Source organism: Lucilia sericata, unplaced genomic scaffold (genome assembly GCF_015586225.1).
Source record: "Lucilia sericata isolate MDLA Ls3-8-SP2 unplaced genomic scaffold, ASM1558622v1 Contig000101F_arrow, whole genome shotgun sequence".
Taxonomy (NCBI): Eukaryota; Metazoa; Arthropoda; class Insecta; order Diptera; family Calliphoridae; genus Lucilia; species Lucilia sericata.
The window spans coordinates 46,902-72,355 of record NW_023994133.1 but is presented as its reverse complement, the minus strand read 5'-3'; the positions used below and the strand labels follow the sequence as shown (position 1 = coordinate 72,355).

Below are 25,454 nucleotides of genomic sequence, written 5' to 3'. Positions count from 1 at the left end.
TAGGTTTTCTAAAATTTAGGACTTATAGATTACAATTGTATTTTCAGCTTCTTTTGTTTACAATTAATTTAATTTAGTTAACGTTATACATGATTTTACATTTTTAAATATTTTGATTATGAAAATTTTTAATAAAACAAACATTAAATTATCGCTATTTTCTATAATTAAATAGGCAACAAATTTAAAGTATATTCATAATTAAGTACAAGGCCAATTAAAACAAAATTTTATATGTGACATGCATTTTGCATTTTTTCTTGGTATTTTTAGTTTGAGTACAAAATGTAATATAAGCAATATAAGATTTTGCAAAATAAAAAACTTTATATAATTATTTAAAGCTGGTCCACATATGCAGTACATATTAATTTAGTATTACAAATATATAAATTTATGAAATAAAATTACACAATTCAAAAAGAGAGATTTCTAAACTAGTCCAATTTATTATCATCATTATTATTCATATATGTATATGTATATTTTTGTAGAAAGTAGTAAGTAAATATTGACATGAACCAAAAATAATTCAATTTGCAAAACCACAATGTTAAAACTGAGAATATACTAATAATGTACGTACGCCTTAAACTTGGTTCATGTCAAGTTCATTGAAAAGTCTTATAAAATAGAAAGTTTTTAAAGTTTTAGTTTTAGGTAAATTTAAACTAACCCTTGGCATGACCATTCAGAACCAATTGTTTATTCGAAACTCCATTTGCTTGTTTTGCTTTGTAGCCGGAACATTCCTCTATAATAAAAACATAGAAAAATAATCATAATAATAGCAAGAAATATAATCTATAAATTTTGAAAATATATGGCAATGATTTTAGTTTGTTTACATTTTATAGCACAGATATTAATATCGCGTTTAAATAGCACACATTTATTATTATTTTAAATTTAATCAGTATAATTAAAAGTTTTCACAAGCTAGAGCAAGAAACAAATTTTTATATGCAGCTAATCACATACATATGAATATTTCTAACTATTTAATATTAAATAAAACTCTCAGTTACCTGCATTTTATCTATCAGTTATGTATCAACGGCAATTGTTCATCAATGACTATTTAGTATTTCCCGAGGATTTATTTATATTGTATTATTATCTGTGTCAAAATTTGTTAAATATTATAATTTAAAATTAATTTTATTATTGTTTTATAAATTGAGTTTAACATATATGCACTTTCCGTTAAAATTTAATTAACTAATGTAAAATATGGGGCCAGTTGGACGAAAGAAAGCTAGACTTCATTTTATTAAACTATTTTTGTGTAATTTCGTACGGAATCAATTCTCGGTTCGACATTTCGTACCTTTTTTGTATATCAAGCGTGTATTTTCGAAATGTTTATAAAATAATTGGAGTTTTATTTGGTCAAATTGTGAGGGTTACTAAGCCTTTTAAAATTTATATTATTTCAATCGAAGATAGGATTCTTTCACGGATTTTCAGCACTTATTTCATTTTACTAGTATTAATACCATTAAATCAATTTCTGCTTATGATTTATGGTACAGATATGCTGTGATGATAATAAATAACCAGATATTGAGAATATAGATCAATTTAAGATTAATAAATGCTTTTAAAAATTATCTTAATTTGATAAATTAAGTAAATAAATATTAATAATATTGCCGAAGTAGATTAAAAAGAGTTAAACCGTTATATTTTAAAAATATGTGTAAAGAAATGTGAAATGCAAAAATACTAATCAAATTGTAATTTTGTAGGCTCTAATTTTGCCAAAAATTATATTTATATTCCCACCAGAAACACTGGTTAAAGAAACGAACCACAGGTCCGCTGGATGCTTAGGTGTATTTCTTCGGTTTTGATGTATCTATATATGTACAGTTAATCACAAAAATAAGTATACAGAAATACTGACGATTGGTTTTATTTAAAAAAAGATATTATTTTTTCAAAAAACAAAAAAGTAACACATTTATTTATTAAAAACAATTATGATAATTATTATTCACTACTTTTTTTCTTCATATTTTGGTTCTTTGAGTTCTCATTTAAGCTGAAGTTAAAAAGGTGCAAAATTTACGTCACAAAAGTAAGTATACAGATCATTTCAGAATATATTTGGTTTAATGATATTATCAAAATTTATGAAAATTTTACTTGTATTAATATAATTACTTTTTAATAAAATATTTTTTACACAAAAACTTGGAAAAAATCTACTTTTAGTTCCGAAATCTTAAAATTTGGGCCGATTGGCTCCGGAATTAATTAGTAGAACAGTTTTTTCTCATTTCTACGATTTTTTTCCACTTTAGACCCCGGATTTTGGATCTGGTGGTCATTGAACCCTCCAAATGATGCATTGGAAATAGAATTTTTAACTTTTGAAAAGAGTTGTTATTTCGAAATTAATGTTATATGCATGGATTTAGCCATTTTGAACACAGTACGTTCTTAAAAAACCGAAATTTAACTCGGATTTCTTAAGACTTACAACATAAACTTTAAAATTTGGATAATTCTATATATTTCCTTATATTTAAACAGGTTTTCCAAATACTCCGATTTCCAAAGCATACAATAATGCTACCAATCATATCTTGATATACTCGATACAATAACCATGTTTTATGGATCGGACATTTTATTTGTTATAGCAACAAATTAAGATGTGTCCGTTTTCAAAATTGTTCAATTCGTATTCATACCACCACTTGAGCCTGATTTAATATAAAAATCTTACTATTTTGGACAATAATCAATTTCAGAACCGATATGTAGTGTAAGTTATTGACATGGTCACCATTTGACGATTATTGGTAGTATTTAGGGGGTTTAAATAGCCAGATGTTCTTAAATAGGAAAAAATGCTCCTATAAATAATATTCAAGTCAATTACCAAAAATTTCAATTTTTCGGAACTAAAAGTGAATTTTTTCCATGTTATAGTGTACAGAATATTTTATTATAAAATAATTACATTCAAACAGGTAAAATTTTCATGAATTTTGTAAATATCATTAAGCCAAATACATATTGAAATTATCTGTATACTTACTTTTGTGACGTAAATTTTGCACCTATTTAACTACACCTTAAATGAGAACTCAAGTAACCAAAATAACCCGGAAAAAAGTAGTGAATAATAATTATCATAATTGTTTTTAATAAATAAATGTGTTACTTTTTTGATTTTTGAAAAAATAATATCCTTTTTTAAATAAAACCAATTGTCAGTATTTCTGTATACTTATTTTTGAGATTAACTGTATATATATGTGTGTTAGGTTGCTGTCGTTTTTTGGCATATGTATATTTAATTACTTTATTTTAAAATTAAATAATATTAATTTGAATATGAACTTTTTATTATTAGTTTTTAAAATATTGTTTATAAAATGTTTTAATACTGTAATATATAATTCTATGAAATTACCAGTTGAAGAATTGTTACTGGCAGTGGTTCATGAAAATATCAAATACGGGAAATGACGTCCCCTAATAACGTAGAAAATACTTTTTCTGAATTTATACTATTTATCATTTTATACTATTTGTATGAATTTATTTATATATAATCATTATTGTAAAAGACAAATTTAGATTTTTTAAATGAGTTCTTGAATTAATTTCTTAATTTGATCTTAATCTTAATTTGAAGCATTTCTCTTCAAATTATTTCTGGATAAGAACAGAGGAGCTGCTAAGTTATTTTGATTGTAAATATCTAAAATTGCAGCACGTATGTTACTATCGAAATGTGGTTTGTTTTTTGTATAGTTTTTTGTATATAAAACTAATTCGTGAAGTTATAGAATATTACCGAACCTCAAGTTAGTTCACTTTTTAAAACTCAATATTAACTAGTATTTCAAAAGGACTTTCAAATATTTGTTTGGCTCTGAAAAATATGTTATAATTTATTCGTCCCTCATGCCCCTCCTTTCAAAACTTCTTTCTATTACTTATATACATATATTTAAAGAATGCATAAAACAAATTTGTAATGACAATCAATACCTTTTTTAAAATCTTAACATAACACACTAATAACTACAGTATTTTAAGTATGACGTGTGACTTTATCCTTTAAAACTATATTTTTTGGTATGTGCTTTGTAAATTTTGTTTTTTATAGTTTATCGTTTAGTTTAGACAACTGAAAATGTTCCCTCAAATCACTGGCACTGATTAAAATGATTGCATTTTTCCTTACCATACAATGAATGGCAAAATTTTTTTGTTATACTCCAATCTTCCTTCAATGACAAATTAAACATAGAGTAGTCGGCATCGCCGGTAACCTCTTTGACTATATTTAAGAACTTTGGCAAACAATTCATTAAAGCCTCTCCAGATAATGAAGAATACGTTTCCAAAAGTATCAAACCTTTGCACCTAAAAATCAATTCAATTTTATTGTGTTTGTAAGTAATAAATATTGTAACATAAAATGCAAATATCTTTTTTGCATTTCATATTCGAATTTTGTTCATGTTTACCTGGGGTGAGTTGGTTCTTTATATATATCCAACTGAAAATATTGATTATTAACTAAAAAGCATCTTCGTTTCTTATAAATGGTAAAATGAGCATCATCACGCTGAGCCAAAAGATTTATATAGTCACGTTGAGTTAATTGAGTTTTTACTTCGATACGAGACTGGCCGTGCACATTGGGCCGACGAATAGTGTGAATATAACTGTAATGATTATTTTGGCCACGTTTACGCAGGCGTGCTTGGACTTTGGGTCCAGATGATTGTAAATAATGATGTTCGACCTCGAAATCTTGGAAAGGTGGAAATTCCGAGTCCGGAGGCAATGAGGCAACTACAAAGTAAAAAGTATCAATTTAATAAGAGTAGAGATTAAGTGATAAAAACTTATTATACCCAGAAATTTAAGTTTTCTTGAGGTTGCCAGCAAACGATCACCAATATCAATACCAAGTTTTTGGCATACAGACTCAATCATTCGATTCATTTTCGTTTCGAAATTTGTAGAATTATCTATAACATCAAAGTAAGGATGACCCACCCAAGCAGCGGCAGACTTATAATCAAGTTCACGAGCCAAACCAACGCCTTCGGAACGACAAGCATGTTCCTAAAATAAAAATAATAATTATAATATTATTGAAACACATAACACTAAAACTAACACTAAAATCAATATCAAAACGTTAAGCAAAAATAAACAAATGAATATGCATTGATATTTTGAATATAGAATGTCTGTAGCAATAATTGCTAAAATTCTAATTACAAGAAGAAATACATTTCATTATTACCTCAAAATATTTTTTCAATCTCTTTAAAAAAATAATAAAAGTTTAATGTTATCAGAATTTTACATGATAATATTTCTTATGACAGCTTAGAATATATATAATTAAATTGGTAATTTAATTTAGAATGCAATATACTATGCTAACAATGTTTATTATGAATTTTACATTGTTTTCGTAAAATTTTTCAGTTTTTGTGTTTCTTTCATATGAAATTTAAAAAGTAATTAATGCTTGTAAAGACAATCAACGATAATGAATAAAAATTGAATGTAGTATTTAGAAATTGTATGTTATGTTTCTTAAAAGGGATCAATATAATTCACAGAATTATTTTTTCAATTTTTTTCTCTTGAATTCTTTTTTAATTTTGTTAACGCATACGGTCATATGGTTACCCTTGCGCCTTGTAAATATATTTTATACATTTATTTTGTAAGATATATGATTTAAATAAATAAATAAATAAATAAACAATTTAATAAATTTTTTAATAAATAATAACATTTTAAACGTAATTTTTATACACAGAAAAAAAATAATTCGTATCTGGAATGAATTTGGTAATAAATATTATAAATCGAACATGACTTTTTTTCCAAACCATTTTCATTCAGAACATTAAAAGTTCATAAAATGTATGAATTTGAACATGATGGAATTTTTTTGACTCTTTACTTTTTTTCTACAATATTAAAAAAAAAAAAAAATTAAAAAAATTCCATTATCTACTAAATTGTTTCCATATTCAGTAAATAATAATTGTTTATTAGCGAATTTTGTATAATTAAAAACAGAAATTGAAATGTTGAAAAACAAAATCTAAAGGCAGAAAAATAGTTAAACATCTAATTTCCATAAAATCCCGCCAAATAATCTAAAAATTATAAAGAAATAAACAAATTTTTCAATGAAAATTTCAAATATTTTTAACAAAAAGAAAAATTAAATTTGAAATATTATAAGTTTGTTTGAAAAAATAAATATGAAAAAATTCATAACATTTAAGAATTTATTCTTAAAGGTATTTTCAGACTACAATACTGAGTATTAACACACTTCAAATTAAAAATATTATGAAAATAATTCGCATTTTCAAAACATCAATCCGAAAAATACATTTTATGTTTACACTATAATATTTGTAATATTTTTTATCCAATTTTCAATTATTTATGCACTTTTCGTTCTTATTTTTAATGTATTTTACACTTTTTGTTTGTTTTTTATTGTATTTATAAAATACATACCGAATACGTTTGAAAATAAAAAGTTTTTGAATTGTTTTAAAAAATTTATGAATACCGACCGTATGCCAAAAAAATCAGTAATATTTTTGAAAATCAAATTACAAATTATATTTAGACTAGTAAATTGTATTATGATACAAACATTTTTGGCAAGTATTAATACTCAGTATTGTAGTCTAAAAATACCTTAAATATTATTAACATTAGTCAATGAAAGCAGTTCATAATATTTATGCTGAAACTTTTTAACATTGGTGTCATACATATATACATACATACATATGTATGTACACTGAAAATAATCCATGCCTAATATACACGAAAAATGTTGTACATTGTACGAAATGCTTCGTGGTTTCGCACCACGAAATTCTTTCGTAATATATACGAAATTGTACGAAATATTTTAGTAAAATGCAAAATAATTTTTTTTTTTAGAAAAAGATTGCGAATTAAAAAAAAACAAATTTTTTAAAAATTTTACAGGAAATTAGGCAACTATAAATTAAAAATTACGTTTAATTTAACTCCCTTAAAATTACGAAAATAACAAAAAAAATCGTAACAAAATAATTTTTTGTGAAATGAAAAATAATTCTTGTATATTACTAAATAATCTTGATACGAAAAAAATTCGTTACTTTCGTTAAATATTACATGCCTTAACGAAATTATTTTTGTAAAAGAAAACAAAGTTTCTTAATATATACGAAAAAAGATATTACGGCAGGTTTTCGTACTTTCGTAAAATTAGAAAAGGGGTTGAGTTGATTAAACAATATTTCGTATTATACACGAAATTTTCGTATATATTACGAAAAAAATAGTTACGAATTTTTTTTCGTAAAGTTAAGCATGGATTATTTTCAGTGTATGTACAGTGCCGGCAAAAAAATAGAAACAAGAAAATTTTTCAGTGGAAAACCTATTTTCTGCCAAACTATATAGTAGAATTTGATGATCAATATCTCAAATGAATACTATTTATATATACGTTCTTCCGTTACTCAGGTATTGTAGTTTTTTGGACTCGGAAAATTTTTATTTAAATTTAACTCAAATAAGCGTTGGAAAAAATAGAAGAAACAAGTTATTATAATGCATTGGGCAAAGTATAACAAGTAGTCCGACTCTCACGTACACGATATTCCACCTCCACATTTACGGGTGCTGTGTGAATTCAACACCTTGGTGAGAAATATTATTGTGTCAAAATACTTCAAATCTCTACTTACATTTTCGAATAAATAGCTGGTTCTACGCGAAATCTCACCTGTCCACATAAAAAGTAAAATTTTTTAAAATACTTTTACGAAATTTTTTCTTTAAAATTCCGTTTATTTTGAGCAAACTGAAAATGTTATTTATTATTGACATTTATTTTTTGTTGTGGTAGAATTTTAATTTAGAAGCAGAGTTACATTTTTTGTATTGAAAATTCAAACAAATAAAATTTTATGAATTTTTATAAAACTCTGTATGTCTGGTGAAAATTTTAAATGCTCTAATACATATACATTTTTGTTACTAATACAAATTTAGAGTTAGGTACTTTTTCACTAACACATGCTTAGAGTTAGGTACTGCTGTCAAAGAGTCGGACTACTTATTATACTTTGGCATTGGGTATGTAACAAAATATTTATAAAATATTATTTCTTTTGAAAAATTTTAAATAGAAATGTATTTCTGAAAATTAAATAGACTTTTTGTTTAGATTTTTCACATTTAAGTTGGTTTTATCAGCAATTTTGTGAATATATGGAACCTGACAGCAGAATCGAGGGCCTCACTTTCAAAATATCTTAAATAACATGAATAAAAAATAAAATAAATTGGTAAAAGTATTAGAATCACCTATAAAACAATTTTTTGAAGTGATTTAGAGTCGAAAAAGTTTTAGCCCCATTTATAGTTATCGAAAACTTACCGATTTTCACAGACAATTTTGGACTATTTAACAATTCAAACACTTTAGAACGAATAAAAATGCACTTGAATATAAAGGTATTTTGATAAAAAGTTTAAAATGTGCTAAAATAATTTCAATTTAATACAAAAAAGTCGAATTAGTATCGAAAATGCTTGACAAATCAAAATATCGTAGAGGACTTAGCATTGAAAATTAATATCGATATAGAAAAAATTTTTTATATGGTATAAAATCCTACAAACAAAATTTTTTTATTCTTTTTTGATAACAAAGGCTTACTAGACTTCTAAAAAATATAATCAAACGAAAACTATTTCAAATGTTTTGGTTTTTATATTTATTTTTAATTTTTATATAATAGAATATATCGTTTCTATAATGGTATTAATCCCAAATTCTAAACCCTCTATTGCGTTATGATTTGTCATGAATTTTCGATGATAATTGGACTTTTTGTATTAAATTTGACTTATTTTAGCATATTTTTAAGATTTCATCGAAATACCTTGATGTTTAATTCCATTTTTACTCATTCTAAAGGGTTCGAATTGTTAAGTAGTGCTAAATTGGCCAAAATTTGCCCTGAAAATCTGTAAGTTTTCGATATCTATTAATGGTCCCAAAACTTTTTCGAATCTAAATAATTTCAAAAAACAGTTTTATAGGTGATTTTAGTACTTTTACCAATTTATTTTATTTTATATACATGTTTTTTAAGATGTTTTGAAATTGAGCTCCTCGATTCAGCTGTCAGATTCCATATACTCAATAAAATGCTGATAGAACCAACTTTAATGCGAAAAATTAACCCTTTCAGGGTCAAAAATAATTTATGTCTAGAAAAAAACTTGAAAACTTATATTTAAGATAATTTGAGTATGCTGAATCCGGGAAAAATTTGAGTTTTCCCTAGTGAGTTATACAAGGTCAAAGTTAAATGTCGAATATATTCGACATTCGAAAAACAGTCTCCAAAAAGTACCACCAATATTTTTTATGATTTTTTTTTTAAATGTCTTCTTAAACTTCTTTCAATACAATACAATTTAAATCTGCATAGTCCGATCTCCTATAATACAATTTTTTTGGCCATTAAATGAAGCTGGTTTTTAAACGTTGTTAAAAAGCACTTTTTAAAAAGTAGTCATAAAGTGACAATTTCTTAAAATCTGATTTTTAAATACTTTTAAAATACGGAAGATCTTTCAAAATCTCAATTATAAATATAATAAAGTCTTCATTTTCATCTAAAAGAAAAAAATTAAAACTAAAGTTAAATATTATACCCAAAAAATGCTTAAAAACAGAGTCTATTGTAATGTCGAATATATTCGACAAAACCACGGAAAGGGTTAAAGCAAAGTCTATTTAATTTCCAGAAATGCATTTCTATTTAAGATATTGATCATCAAATTCTTCCATATTGTTTGGCAGTATGTATGTATGTAAGTATGTATGTATGTATGTATGTATGTATGTATGTATGTATGTATGTATGTATGTATGTATGTATGTATGTATGTATGTATGTATGTATGTATGTATGTATGTATGTATGTATGTATGTATGTATGTATGTATGTATGTATGTATGTATGTATATATGTATGTATGTATGTATGTATGTATGTATGTATGTATGTATGTATGTATGTATGTATGTATGTATGTATGTATGTATGTATGTATGTAGTATGTATGTATGTATGTATGTGTGTATGTATGTGTGTATGTATGTATGTAATACATACTATGTATCAATCATAATGCAACGACGATTGTGACAATCATTCGATCAAGTTTCTTTCACTTGGAATATTGAAGAAGAGGTATATGCACATAAAAAATGTACTTAATAATATTAAACATACCTCAGTTGAGTAGAATTCTTCTGCACCATTAGCAGCTGATACCAAATGCAATATTTGATTATAACGATTATCACGCATTTCAATAGGATTCCAATTGTTTGAAGCCATCATTTTCTCCCATTTCTCTTTTGAAATGTCTTAAAAAGAGTAATAAAAATAACATAAGTAATGAGTAAAATTGTATTATTTTTTGCACAACATACAAGCACTAGCATCCATAACACCTCGATCACAGATAATCAAACAGTTACGTGTACTTGATTTTCCCAACTCGAAATAGGTGTTCTCGATTTGAATCATGGTACGGATAAGATTTTCTTGAAACTTATATGCTGTAAGTAAAAATAAGAAATATCCAATATGTTACTTATTATGTGTTTAGTTAAATCCCGAAATTACAAATAAACTTTTGCAAGCAAATTAACAAAACAAAACAAAAATAACAATATCATACAGACGAAAGCTCAGCAAATTTCAAAAGTATTGGTATATTGTGCAGAAATAAAATAAAAATTAACATAAGTTTTGACCCAATAATTTTATAAATGATTGCATAAATTACAATCCGTTTGTAGTAAGATTTCAGCATTGACATTTCCAGTTTGTCATTTTATTATTTATTACAGAAATACGGACGGATAATATTTATGAATGTTTTTGATAACTATGCACATATAATGTACATAGTTCCTATTAATATAGTCCTGATATGAGCACTGCTTGGCAATTGATATGTGATTTTATTATCCTGTATTTTACAGTGCTCTAATACCACGGCTTTTTGAAGTCTGGCACTATGTTAGTCGATAAGATTTGCATTCGTTCAAGAGTTTGTATAATTGTTTAATGCTGCTATGTCCCATATAAACTGCAGTCTCCGTGTGAGAGATCCATCAGTAAAATCTGCACCATTTTCAAATACAAAGTTACTCAAAGTGGAACTGGTTGTGATTATTTTTTTTTTTTTTTGTTACTTGGTTTTTTGCACTAAACTTTAAAAGTTATAACTTTAAATTAAAAACGGAATTGATGAAAAATAAGTTTTGGCTATGTAAAATTTTATATTGTAGTTTAACAATTTTTTATTTTAATTTATTACTATACTATTATTTAAATACTAATTTTTAATATTAAGAATTTATTAATTATGTAAACTATTCATAAGTAGAAATTTATAACCGACTATGGGTTTTTGGAATAAAGAAATTGCAATTAAAATCCTATTTACACTCTCCTATTTGGGAACTCTACTGGAGATGAGAAATGGACTTCGAGAACTTAATATCTTGTAGAAAAATTAGAATGACCTGCTCAGAGCACCGCCCTTAATCCAATAGATTAATTTTGGACCATAATTTATAAAAAATTGAGATCGAATAGTGAAAAAACAAGGCTTTCTTTTGAAAATAATGATATATTAGGTCCTATTAGGACTTCATTAAAATTTGCGAGCTGTGTCATAAATGGCTACAAGAGAAATGCGATGCAAACCAATTTGTTTAAATCATATATAAAACGATAATAACAATCTATTTTAATAACATTTTCAAAAAAACTTGGGATAAAAAATAATTTTGGGAAAATAAATATTTTTAGTTAAAAAAATTAAATAACAAATTTTATAATGCGACTAGTGTTTGGTTATCATAAACAAGTTATCGGGAAATCCCGGAAAATATTAATGTTTTCCCTGAAATGGAAAAATAATAAAAATATCATAATTTGAAGAACATTTGAATAATAAATGTTGCTCATTAAAGTTTGCACTAAATTAATTTAATAATAATTATTATTTATTTGGGTTGAACAAAATTATTGATACACTTCAGTAAAAATTATAAGATTTTGGCTACTTCCGAATCCTTATTGTTTTATAACTTCTTCCAGTCCTTCTGTCAAAGAATTTACCGTCTTTGAACAGTGTCTGTTACAGCCCTCGTTTTACCCTGCCATCTAACTATTCCCACAAATGTTTTACAGAATTGGGATAAGCTGAAATAAAATATATAATTTGTATTTATTTTAATTTCTTAAAGTAATAAAATGAAAAGTAGCGTATAATAAGAATTGTACTCTTTCCTCTGATATCCATATTATTATAGAGTCACAACTAATAAATTTAGTAAGAAAATCCTTTAAAAACAATAAAGGATTATAAAATTTATTTACCAAATAAATTTCGTATGTTCCTATTTAAATGCTTTGGTTCAAGTGTGAAATATATTGTTGTACAGTACACTGTACTACACTGCAGTGTAGTAAATTTATTTATAATAAACAAAGACTCGTACGTACACATACATACATTTGAAGAGAATTTCTCCAATTGATTTTCTGAAACATATCGTCATACATTGAACAAACAAAAAATAAATAAATAAAAATTCGATTTATTTGCAGTCACGTGAAAACGATTGTGTTCGCAAATATTTTGTAATAAACAATTGCGCAAATGATAAGCCTATTGTATGCCGTTTATGAGTTCCAACATAAAAATACTATCAACTATTTCGTGGCATATTCATAAATGCTAAATAAAGTTGTTGATGGTTTACTATAGGTAAAATGTACGTAATAAACATAAAATAAACGATTTTTGTCTTTACGAATACGGGGGTTTGACTTTAACGCCATACATATTAATTACACACTTCATTTTAGCCACTTCTTTGATGTCAATTTGTAAAGACATGTCTACACTGATAACTCCAATGAACTTGAAACCATTATTTATTTTCAGATGAAACAATCAGCACAATGTTTTTAAATCCATTTGGTAAGAAATGATTAAATAAAAATAACCTAAGAAGTCTAAAACTTATTAAAAAGTGGAAACTAGTGAAAATATATAATAAAGAGTAATCTTAAAGGACCAAAAATTTATGTTTTTAAAAAGAATACACTTGGACAAGCATACCTTTGATAGGAAACGCCAATGTAAACAATTTTATTTGATATTAAAAAATAATCAAGTGGGGAAGAACCAAGAGAGAAATAATATAATAAAGAAATATTTAAGTAGTCTGCAGAGATTAGTGCGATACACAAAAATTTCGTGATCTGTAGAATTATATGCACGGATGTGAATTATGCATGATTATTGCTTTAGCGTGATTATTGCTTTATAATGCGAGCAGATAATGAAAGACATTTATTTGTTTGTATAATGTGGAATATATTTTGATTTAAACGTGTTTAACGATTAACAAAATTTAATTATAACAAAAATCATAATGTTATTATAAAATCGTTGAAATTGTTCTTTAACTAAAGCTTAATAGTAGTATGAGAAAATGTGGAAGGGACAACATATTTTCAAAAATAATACTTATATAATATGACCACTGATTTGTTGAGACTACCAAAAGAACAATTCAGTTTTTAATTTAAAATATTATTGTCTTCCTCTATAAACGACTTCCTCTAAATACGAAAAAATGTAATAATGCATAAAAACGTTTGTTATGTAGAAATATATTTTGCTGTACAAAATCAATTTATTGAATTTTTTCTTTGGATGACTATGTCGCTTTTAATTCAATTAGTTTACTTGACAAGCCATTACACCAATTAAATATATACATATGACGCAATTTTACAAAAAAAAAAATATTTTATCTAACAAAGAGGATATACACTGCGAATCACTTAACTAAGGAATTTAATTTAAACTAAATGTTGGAGGACTACAAAAATCCATATTTTTACTATTAACTGGGTGAAAAAAACTGAGCAGATTATTTTGTTCCTTCTATAAAAAATAATTTTTTTCTCTTTACCTATAATAAAATAAGGATTATTTTTATTTTAAAGAAACTAGGCGGAATCTGGTAATTCACATCGATGAATGTTATAGTGTCATAAATAATAAACAGCAGTATTTTAAATTTCAAAAAATGGGACAAGAGAAAGCTCTTAAAACTGCCGAAAAGGAGAAAGAATGCTTTTTAAATCGTGGACTAAATGCCGCCTAAATATCAGAAATAACTAAAAAGGAAATAGCCAATTGTATAGAGTTACTTTAGGAAGATTTAAAACTATAGTAAAATATGAAACGATGTACAAAAACGCAACAATGTGTAGAGAATTGCATGTCCTAGGAGAAAATTTGCAAAGAAAGCGGAGTAAATGCAAGTGTTTTCATAGTTTGTCGTATGTTAAAGTCATGTCCATTTACATTTCGTCGAAACCTGCAAAAGAAACCTCTACTGAATTAGAATCTTAGAGCTCAGGGCCTCCAATATGCAACGAATACAATGACTTGGTAGAATAAGTTGATCAAAGTAGTTTTTCTGGGGCAAAAAGCTAAATATCGATGAATCTGATGGTTATAACTTTTATATCCAAGACTTAGTAAGGAAGAAGAAATGTTTTTTTAACGTCAGTATGCCAGAGAAGACGGTGTTTTGGTGTGGGGTTCCATATGACACTATCGAATTTGTATTTAAGATGAAAAAACGATTGCTGCATCGTACAAGAGAATAATAAGAGAATTATTCCGTCTAGTTTCTTTCAAATAGTATAACAATTCCTTATTCAAGTGATGCATAAAAAATCATTATTTTATTATGGGTAAAGAAAAAAACTAAATTTCTTTAGAAGAAACAAAAAATCCGCTGTTTTTTCACCCAATTATTAGTAGGAATATGGCCTTTAAAAGTCTATAATTTTGTAATCCTCCAATATTTAGTTTACAAGATATTTTCAGTCAAAGTCTGTCTATGAAATAAAAATCTATTGTCTTTGATATTAATGCTATAAGAAATTAAAAATGCATATGTATATACATATGTACATAATAGTTTTATTTTTTTTTATCTAACTTTTAATTTTTCATATTTTGCGCGCAATATGGTCTAGTTACCCTGCGGGCTTTCTTTAGTATATTTTATAAATTTATTTATAAAGTATATTTTAATAAATAAATAAATATATACATACACATGTAACTACATAGCTTAAAGCATTTCTAAAATCCAATATTTTCACAATTTATTTAACACTTATTATAGGTATTTTAATGCCAAAAATACCTTCCTATATTGAAATTTAAAATATGATTAGCTTAGTTCGCAAACGTGACAAGTCCTTTCCAATAAATTTCACAGGAGAAGCCACAAAAAGTTATAGCTTTGTTTGCTTTTCTTTTTTTTGTAACGCAGTTTTTTTCTTTGATTTCTCGTTTTTCAATACCTGCAATGTATTGCCATATAACTTGGCTACCCCCACTAAAAATATTTTCATTCAATTTTAATATAATTATTTAATATAGCGAAACCATAAGTCCTTCAAAACTTTAAAATTTCAATTATTTACATTAAATAATTCTATGTAAAAATTGAAAACCCTAAATTTTTTCCGAAAAAAAAAAAAAAACATCAGCCACTCCCATTTTATTTGAATCCTCTAAACACGCATGATTTTTCCAAAAGAGGACTAATATCTTGTTAAAATTGGCACATAGCTCATCCTAGCATGATTAGTAAGGGATTAAAAGTCACCGAAAATATCGCGTGCGCTAAGCGAGATATTGGAGGTCAAATGTTACAAAAACAGGGTTCTGGCGAATATCTTGGATAAAAAATTTTTTGAGTATCATTAGTTCTTTTCGAGCTATAGTACATTATTTTTTCATGGCAATGATATTTTCAAATCTTAATATTTTTAACTTCTTTCTAATATTAGCTAAAAATACATAATTCATTTCTATTACATCCCTCATAACAGCACTATCTAGCTCCTAGTGGAATGTCCGTCCGAAATTTTCGATGGGGTCACAGGTCATAATTATGAATATACATAATTTGAAAAAATTTGAGAACATAATCTGCAAAGTCAGAAAAATATTTCCACTAAATTTTACTGAAATCAGACTACGGCTTCAACTTGCTCTAATACTTATAGACAAACAACTGTGTTTTCATTCTTTTTAAAATTCAAAAATTGTTGCAAAACATTTAAAGATAAATTCGGATTTTAATAAAATTTGGTTTGAATATTACTCTAAATATGTGGATTGTGGCCACCAATTTTTTTTATAATATAGTTTTAAAAAGTGTAAGAGACGCTCCTTCTCAGAAGGCACCGACACAGTTTCGCTAAATTCGAAAAAATATACGGCCTTGTTGGTGACGCTAGGGGTTGGTCCACTCCCTGGAGACAACAGGTGGATGCTGCCATCAACCCGGCTAACACTCATAAGAGTGATGGATCGATCGCAGCATCAACCTGCAGGCAACCAATGTCTTCGGAGCGAGCTGCGGAGGTTAAAGGTCTACCACCCAAAAACCCTAGGTTGGTGACCAAAACACAAGGTAAGGTAAAGATAACTGGTAAACTTCCGGCCCGCTCTCCCACTGATCTCTGCAAGGAGATACCGATTCTCCAAGCCAGTGGTGTCAAAGTCACCAAGCATCCCGAAGAGGTCTGGTCCATCCCGGCTGGCGCTCCTAAGGATCCCCGTAAGGAGGCAATTAAGAGAGCCAGATCTGGGGATGATTAACCCTCTTCGTCCAGCAAGAAGGTGAGGAAGTCAACCAGCCAGGCTGCATGATACAGATGGAGGATCAGTACCGATTTTTGGCAATCGATTGAATAGGCAGATTGATGAAATCGTTATCTTCGAGAGTAGTTCGGAGGATGTATCCTTCAATGGTGCAGACTGGATTAAAGGCGTGAATTGTGGAAACAAGAACTCCTTGGAATTCTTAAAATCTACAATTAGCCAGTGTAGCGACATTAACCCAACAGTGGGGAATTAATTCTTTTTAATTCTCTATAGAAATTGTAATTAAATTAAAATGCGTTAAGGAAGATATTCGCAAAAACTGATTTATGTAACATTTGACCTCGAATAACACGCTAAGCGCCCACGATATTTTCGGTGACTTTTAATCCCTTACTAATTATAATTAGTTAGGTATTAAAAGTCACCGAAAATATATTGGTTTTAATTTCATTACTGCAAAATATAGACAGTTTTGATAGCAAATAGTAACAATTTCTCTTGTTGCACATGGCAATACTGCACAGTTTTAGGTAGTACCCAAAAATAGCAAAAAGGATTAACATTAGATTAAATTTATTCCTTGATTAACTAATCTAATTATTTACTGGTGTTTAAATCCGAAATCCGATCTTAATAGGATTACATTTAACTAGAAATATAATAATAAAACTAACTTAAGATATTGAAGACATCTATGTATTTGTTTTTGTATTTTTTAATTTATGTATACACTCTATATGAGCAGTTTCATTTAAATATATGTATGTATGTTTTATTTATAGCATATTTAAAAACATGTTTACTTCTTAACTCCAATAATACAGAAGATATATTACATAATACGGTACATATGAATTGTCACCAATAGATATTAAAATAGAACTTCCTACATATTGTCAATTTTTAAAAATTTATAAGCAGAAGCAACATTAAACATTACAAAAAAATTCATAAAAATAAATGTTAGGTATGTATATATGTATGTATGATTTTTACACCATTTAAAATTTGAACAGAAATTTAGTATTTGGATTATTTTAATCTGAAGCTATTTTAAGCAATGACACATGATGGTGTTATTAGATGAGCTGAGACTTTGGACAAAAAAAAAACCCAATTATGCAAAATGGAATTGAAATGTTGGAATTCAAAAACATTTTTATTATGTAATTGAATAATTTTAGAAAAACAATGCATGTCAATTAAAAAGGTCATTCTTGAAAAAAGAGAGCGTATACACACACTCACCTTCGCTGCCATTGGGCTTAGAGGCAGCATTCGCCAAGCAACGTGGACAGGATGCGGTCAAATCGATAAGACTATGTTCCGGAGCGGCAAAGGGAAGATTTTTATACTTAAATGTGGTTGGTGTTGGAGGTGCTGAATACACATACATAAAAGTATTTACCATTAAGTTTAAAATAAACACAAAAAATAATAACAATAAAAATATTTGTATGTGCAATATTAGACAAATTTAATGTACCTACGTACATATGTATATATTTGTTTATATACAAAACATGTGACAAGAAATTTATTTACTTTTTTCTTTTGTTTTGTTTTAATGCTAATGCAAAAAAGAAAAAGTACGCACTAACACTTGAGTCTTTTATTATCAAACAAAAATATTTTGATATGTACTGTATGATCATATGTGTGCGTAATATACAGACATACATATTTTCGTCATTCGAAATAACTAAATCTTAGGTTTGCTTTATATTTTCTTAAAAAAAGAACGATTAATTTTCTTTTAAAAACAATAGATCGCGTGTACATATGAGTGAATGTCATACAATTTGCTTAAAGTGCCAAATCATTCTTTAGTATACAAACATATTTACACTTTTGACACCAAAAGCGCCATAATAAGATAATTGAATTCATTCATAACAACGTATTACGATCGAATCTAATTCACTACTCGTATTCTATAAAATATCAAAGATCATAATTTGCAGTTTCGGTTATGAGAACTATTATTTTCCATTCAAAAAAGTTTCAAAATATCTTAAATTTCAGCACTTCAATTGTCTGTACTTTTAAATTTTATAAATGTCTTGCTATTTATAAATCAAGAATTGTTAATCAAGACGGTTAAGAATAGTCACCCCTAGATCAAAAATATTTTGGGAAACATTTTTTAACAGAACAGGCTGCATATATTTAGAGAGGAGTATATATCTATATATCTATTTATTTATCTATCTATCTATCTATCTATCTATCTATCTATCTATCTATCTATCTATCTATCTATCTATCTATCTATCTATCTATCTATCTATCTATCTATCTATCTATCTATATATCTATCTTGGTGGCGCTGTAGTTTTATATTATAGCTAATTGCAACAAAATCACTGAACTGGTTTTGTTAAAATTTGAAGGACATTGAGACACACTCATGATCCAAATTTATGAACCGTAATTCGAATAAAATATTTAATGTGTACTCTTTTATTTTACTTTTTTTAAATTTACGGAACTTTACATTGTCATTTCAAAATTTTATTGAATTGAGTGCTGTGTAGAGTTGGATTGACCATCACTGATATTTACTGATAAGTGTAATTATTTAGAGACACGCAAAAACGATAGTATATATATTTTTTGGACAAATTATCAAATAAAGAATACAAATTATTTCCTACATTTTTAATTAATGTCAAATACTTTTTGTATAACTTGTTACCATTTTCCAAATACATACATATAAAGTTTTTGTTCACATTAACATTACACGAAAAGAAATAAAATTAATGTTAGAATTGCGGTCTAAATTATATATTTAACTTTTAAGCAGTAATAAATATAAAATTGTGTATTTCTGCTTTGCATGTCTTTGCTTACAAAATTTGTTTGTTCGTATTAAAATACAATAATAAAAAATTACCTTCTTTCTCTGTTAGATCTGAAAATTTAACTCCTCCACTAAATAAAAAGAACAAGAATAGAATGATAACAGTAGTAAATTTGTATATGAAAACTATTTTTTGGTTGTGTAAGCAAAAGAAATATATTATCAGCATATTTACCTGAGAAGAACCGTTGCAGTTTCGGGCACACGAAATACCTAAAAAATTAAAAATATTATTTAATAAAATTATTAAAAGTCCATGAAATATTTAAAATCTAGTAGCATTATTATCTGACAATTCAAAGAGACAATTTTTACAAAAAGTAAAAACTTTCTGCGCTTTTTTTACAAAAGACATCTTTAATTACATTCATTATTTTATGTATAAGGCCATAGCTACTTACAAATTTGTATTTAAAAAACAATGTTGATGTCCATACTTTAGAAAATAAATATTATTTCGAAGACGTTTAAATAGACCAAAATATTCAAAAAGAATGTAGAATTTAATTACAATTTATTCAATATTTTCACACATAACCATCGAATTAAAATGTTTATCAAATCTCCAAGATATTACAAAAATAACTATTTTGTTCTCATAAAAATTCATACATATGACTTTATGTACAAAATTAGATAACGTCTTAACATCGAACTGACTAATAACTAAAGTAAAAATTATATCCTAACTAAAGGTATGTAAAGACATACTTATTTAAAAGTATAATAATGTATATACATACATTGTTAGAAATTTAATAATCGGATTAAATCGCTACAATAATTAATACGATTCAATTTTAAAACTCTAAAAAATAAGCGAATTATATTCACTCTTTTCTTTAATTTCCAGAGTATCTTTTGTAAGAAACTATAAGCTAAAACTAATTCCATAGATTATTACCATTTTTATAGCATAGAAGCAAATAGTTTTTGAAAAATAAACTTGAAGTAAAATATAAAAAATATTGAGAGAATTAAAAAAACTGAAATGGGATTTTCACATTTTAAAAATTTAGACAGGCCGTTTATTATGCAGGTAAAAAGTATTTTTAAGTGGTTGATGATAGTCAACAAACTTATGAAAATGTGTGGACCGGTTTTTTATGTAACACAAAATTTTACCCTAAACTTAATGCTCACTGAAGAACTAAAAGAAATAATGTTTGACCCATCTCTGACTGACTCAAATAAAAAATCCAGTAACGGCATCGAACAACTTTTTGGGCGAATTCAGCATAATGTAAATACATACATTTTATATTGCGCTATATAACAAAATTATATTTTTCGTTTCTGCTATTCTTAAATTCTAATGTGAATTGCTTAACTTACCTTCCATCCTAAATTTTCAAAAAAAGTGCATAAACGTGACTGTCCAGTTGTTTTTCCACCACAAGGACCTAAAAATTAAAAAAAAATTAAATAAATTAAATATCAAAATACACCAAATAAACTATATAGTATTATTACTACATATTCAATACAAAATTATTTATTAATAAAAATATTCCTTATATTGATTAATATTGAAAGTAAATAAAATAACAAGGGAAACCAATATTTAAATTTTATTAAAATGTTTAAAAATTTTGAAAAAAAAAACATTTTTGTTTGTTAAGTTTAAAAACGGCAAAAATACATTAGTATCATAAATGCAATGCATTTTTGCCGTTTACTAGTTACTTGTTTAACTAGTAATCTTCGATTCTATGACAACACCAATTGAAATGTTTATTTAGAGGCTAATATTGGATGAAATGTGTCAAACTTTGTAGTTTAAAATTTGTTTTTATATATTGGCTATCTGATTAATTAAGCCTTTATTTGTATTTTTAATATTTATTTTTATAGTATAATTTTTTAAATTTTAAAAGCATATGTTTAGTTTTTTCTGCATATTTAATGCGCTTAACCATTTTTAGAGCATAATTTTGGTTTTCCTGCTTATTAAACATTTAATATACAATTAACACAAGAATTATTTATTTATATAAATGATCAAAATAGATTAAATTGTATTATTTGGTATGTGAACCACCACCACTGGCGACCATATTATGTTTATACTTTGAAGAAAAATTACCCCACTTAAATGTTAAATTTATTCCTGTTAATAACTTTAAAATATTGTTTTGGTATGATAAATCTTATAGTGATTGACAGTTTTCGTTGTTCCACATGTGAGAAAGAAAATAAAAAGAAATAAGATTTGTTTAAAATATTTATAGAATTATTATCCCCATTTAAAATCAAGGAGAAAGAATTATTTTAAAAAGTATGTGTTTTAATAAATTAATCGGAAACACATTATTTCCCCTTTTTCATAAACAACATTTTATTTTATAAAAGGTTTATAAACAAAATTTAAAATACATAAGTATATCTATAAAAATTACTATCAGGCAATGACAAAGAGATCTTTGTCGAAAAAAGTAAAATATTTGCGTAATGTGAGAGTAGAAAATATTATATTGTGACGTTACAAAAATGGATACTATTTTTGTAATAATTAATATCCCAGCAAAAAATAATTAATAAAAATTAAATAATTAACCAAATATTTCCTTACAAATAAAAACCCAGTTAAAAGTGAGGAAATTAGGACGCTTAGGCTATTTAAATCCAAAATTTTATTTTTAATTTTTATGAACAAATATATGTATTAGTTTTATATTTTAATTTAACTTTAAAATGTATGTATTTGTATATAATTTTAAAGGGATTGATTGTTATTTTATGGTTTTACATTTTTACACTGGTCACATGCTGTTTTTCACAATTCTAGCATCAACTACGTACTTCACTCATTAACACCATTAAGATGTTAAATATTTGTTAATATTGTTATGGAAAATGAAAGGTACTATTTCAGATAGGTTTAGGGTTTCTGTGCATAACACTAACGTTGTTTCTTAATTAATATTGTAAAAGTAGTTAAATAAATATTAAAAATAAAAAATGGTTTCATTATAATTTTAACAATAACAGTTAGAAATTATACAAACTAAATGTTTGGTTGTTACAGTGGCGGATAAAAGAAACGCTTATATATCAAAAATTTTTTTCAAAGATAATTTAAAATTTTTGAGTAATTTATTCCATTGTTTCATAATTTTATTTATCTGTAGAAAGATTCAAAAATTTTCGCCTAGAGATCTTATTAAAAATAAATTTTACAGATAATTTAAATTTTTTAAGTAATTTACTTCATGATTTAGGACATTTTTAAAGAGGGGCCTCCGATTTAATACAAATGAGTTAAAAGAAGTATAAAGTGTAAAAAAGGATGAAAGTAAACTTGAATAACTTTCATACTGATATTCTAATGGTTAGTTTTTGTATGACAATTAATTTTTCACACGAAATATAACCGCTTCTATCAATTTTTTCACCACTGTATATGATTAATTGAATGAAGGTTCGTAAAAACTTTTGAAACCAGGACTAAAAGATGAAAATGTGGAAAATTGGTGGGTGATACGACTTTTTTATTTCCATATCCAGAATCAGCACATCAAATAACACTGGGATAATTGAAAATTATTTAAAACGTTTTTGATCGTTGGCCAGTGTAATTATTGAATGGAATTATTAAATTTATGCTACTTCTACCCCTTTTCTAAGGATTTATAATTTTCTGCCTTCTTTGTCAAATTTTATTTTTAAAATACACAAAATTTTAAGCGGAAAATTAAAAAAAAGTGCTTTGAGTTTAATATGTAGTAAAATCAAATCATTATAAATAAGTTTAGACTTTGCGCGGAACAATTATGAAAATATATAGACTAAAACAAAATTATTTTTCGTGGAAAAAATGGAAATAAATCCTGATCTCATTATTTGATTTAATAAGGTAATGACGAAATAAAGACGATTGATTGGTGGTCAAGATTTACAAAAAAAAAATAAATTTCCTACATTTTGGTTGAAGATAATTTTTAATATAGAGGTTTTGAGTTATAGAGCATTATTTATCCATTGCAATGACTTATAGATAACTTAACAACATTTGGTATATTGTTTTCCATTGTAGAAAGACGGTCCATTATTTCACTTAGGTCCAATACAATCGGATGCCCTTGTAATTTTTTAAACAAACTAGTATTTCCACAAAAATCAAAAAATCTCCCATTAATTTATTAACTTTTTAATTATTAAATAATATTTTTTTTATTCAAAAATTACCGGAATTCCGGGAAGTAAAATGTGTTTTCCAATTTAACATATTCGTTAAAATCTCAAACCCTAGCATAAAGACCTCATGGTGCCATCAAAAAATTTCTTTAATTAGGTATATTTTGAAAATGTCGGTATTTTACCATACACATCTCTAAGTTTGTATAATATATTACTGAGATGTGAATAAATGAAAATAATTTTTTTCTCAAATTGTATTCTTTGGCATCTATAAAGAACGCGCAAATATTTGGCTAATATAATTATACATATATGTATGTATGTATGTAGAGGTGTACATACATATAAATGTATGCATATACATATGTACATCTATTTTGAATTTTAGTTAAACCCATTTCTTCTTATTGAATCACCAAATTATTTTAATCTCCCACGATTGGCGAACGAATTCATTGTAATATTATTTTTAAGTATAAAAATCACAAAATTGTATATCAACAAGAAAACCGACAACAGACAGGCTGCATTACAATGGGTGTAAAGAGTAACAAGTAGGGAAGAAAATAAAACGACCTTGACATTGAAAAATACCATGAACAAGTGACTACGATGTAATACTGTATATAAAAAACACATATCAACATCTATACGACGAATGTGTTGATAATACAAAATTTAAGTACAAACTTACGTAGAAATCAAAAATAGACATACATACATACTTATCTTACTTTGAATAGCTATAACCCTCTCAAGGTAGTATTAACAAATAATAAATTAAATGTAATAGAAAAATATCAGAACATACCTCCAGTAAGTACAATTTTATACACTCGTTTCTCATGGTGATCATTATTCACTTTCTTAAGCTTGAGACGTGGTATATCCACTACAGGAGTTCCTTCAGCGGAAGCATTTGAACTCTTATCTTGTTCGTTATTTTCATCATTCCGCGAATCTTGATTATTAACCCCAGACTTTTCCATTGTGGTTATTGTTATTATTACCAGTAGTAAAAATGTTGAAAATTTAAAATTCCGATAATGTCCCTTTTCTGATCTATTTGTTGTATTGATTGTTTACTTCCAAAGGGAGTTTTTTCGTTTTTAAGGTTAGTATGTTACGTAGAGGAAAGCAGGATTGATTTTCCGTATTTTTGATTTTACTCAAACTTTAAAAATTTTGTATTTCATAAATTTTCAACGAATTTGAATTTTTACTTTGTTTTTTTGTTAAATTTTTTTGCCAAAACCATAAAAAATATTATACCGCATGGAGCACATGTAATAACAAAAAAATATAGATTCACTAACACACTCTCCTCACAGATGCATTATTTCGTTACGTGAACGACAACGAATTTTGCAATTTACTTTTGTCAGTTGTTTAACTGTGATAAAAACATTTTATAATTAAAGTTTTCTGATATTTTTCATCACAAATCCAAAAGTTTTCACTGCGAGACATTGGTGGCGACACTATTTCCCGATACCGGACTTAAAAAAAATATGTACTACTTTAACGAATTCTAAAAGAAGAATAAAATTCTTTTTGCAAGGTTCTAAAAATATTAAAGAAAAAAACAAGAGGAATTTTTAG

At 26.2% G+C, this 25,454-nt stretch overlaps 1 protein-coding gene across 7 annotated transcripts; it reads right to left on the bottom strand.

The window, feature by feature from the left end:
* Positions 1-415: 415 nt before the first annotated feature.
* Positions 416-25,434, bottom strand: LOC119600030 (TRPL translocation defect protein 14). 7 transcript variants are annotated; one of them, XR_005231108.1, is made up of 13 exons: positions 24,664-25,434; positions 21,048-21,115; positions 19,888-19,925; positions 19,746-19,783; positions 18,095-18,226; positions 10,542-10,670; positions 10,339-10,475; positions 5,288-5,308; positions 4,890-5,103; positions 4,497-4,827; positions 4,211-4,392; positions 1,029-1,120; positions 647-754 (listed from the first exon to the last, which is right to left on the bottom strand). XR_005231108.1 is itself a non-coding variant. In XM_037950029.1 (12 exons), exons 1-12 carry the CDS (start codon positions 24,839-24,841, stop codon positions 672-674), a joined length of 1,551 nt encoding a protein of 516 aa, XP_037805957.1. In that variant the 5' UTR covers positions 24,842-25,431; the 3' UTR covers positions 416-671. The 7 variants fall into 7 exon arrangements, 4 of the variants coding, with proteins under 4 accessions (XP_037805957.1, XP_037805959.1, XP_037805958.1 ...); XR_005231109.1 differs by lacking the exon at positions 5,288-5,308 and having other exon boundaries at positions 416-754; positions 24,664-25,396; XM_037950029.1 differs by lacking the exon at positions 1,029-1,120 and having other exon boundaries at positions 416-754; positions 24,664-25,431.
* Positions 25,435-25,454: the final 20 nt, after the last annotated feature.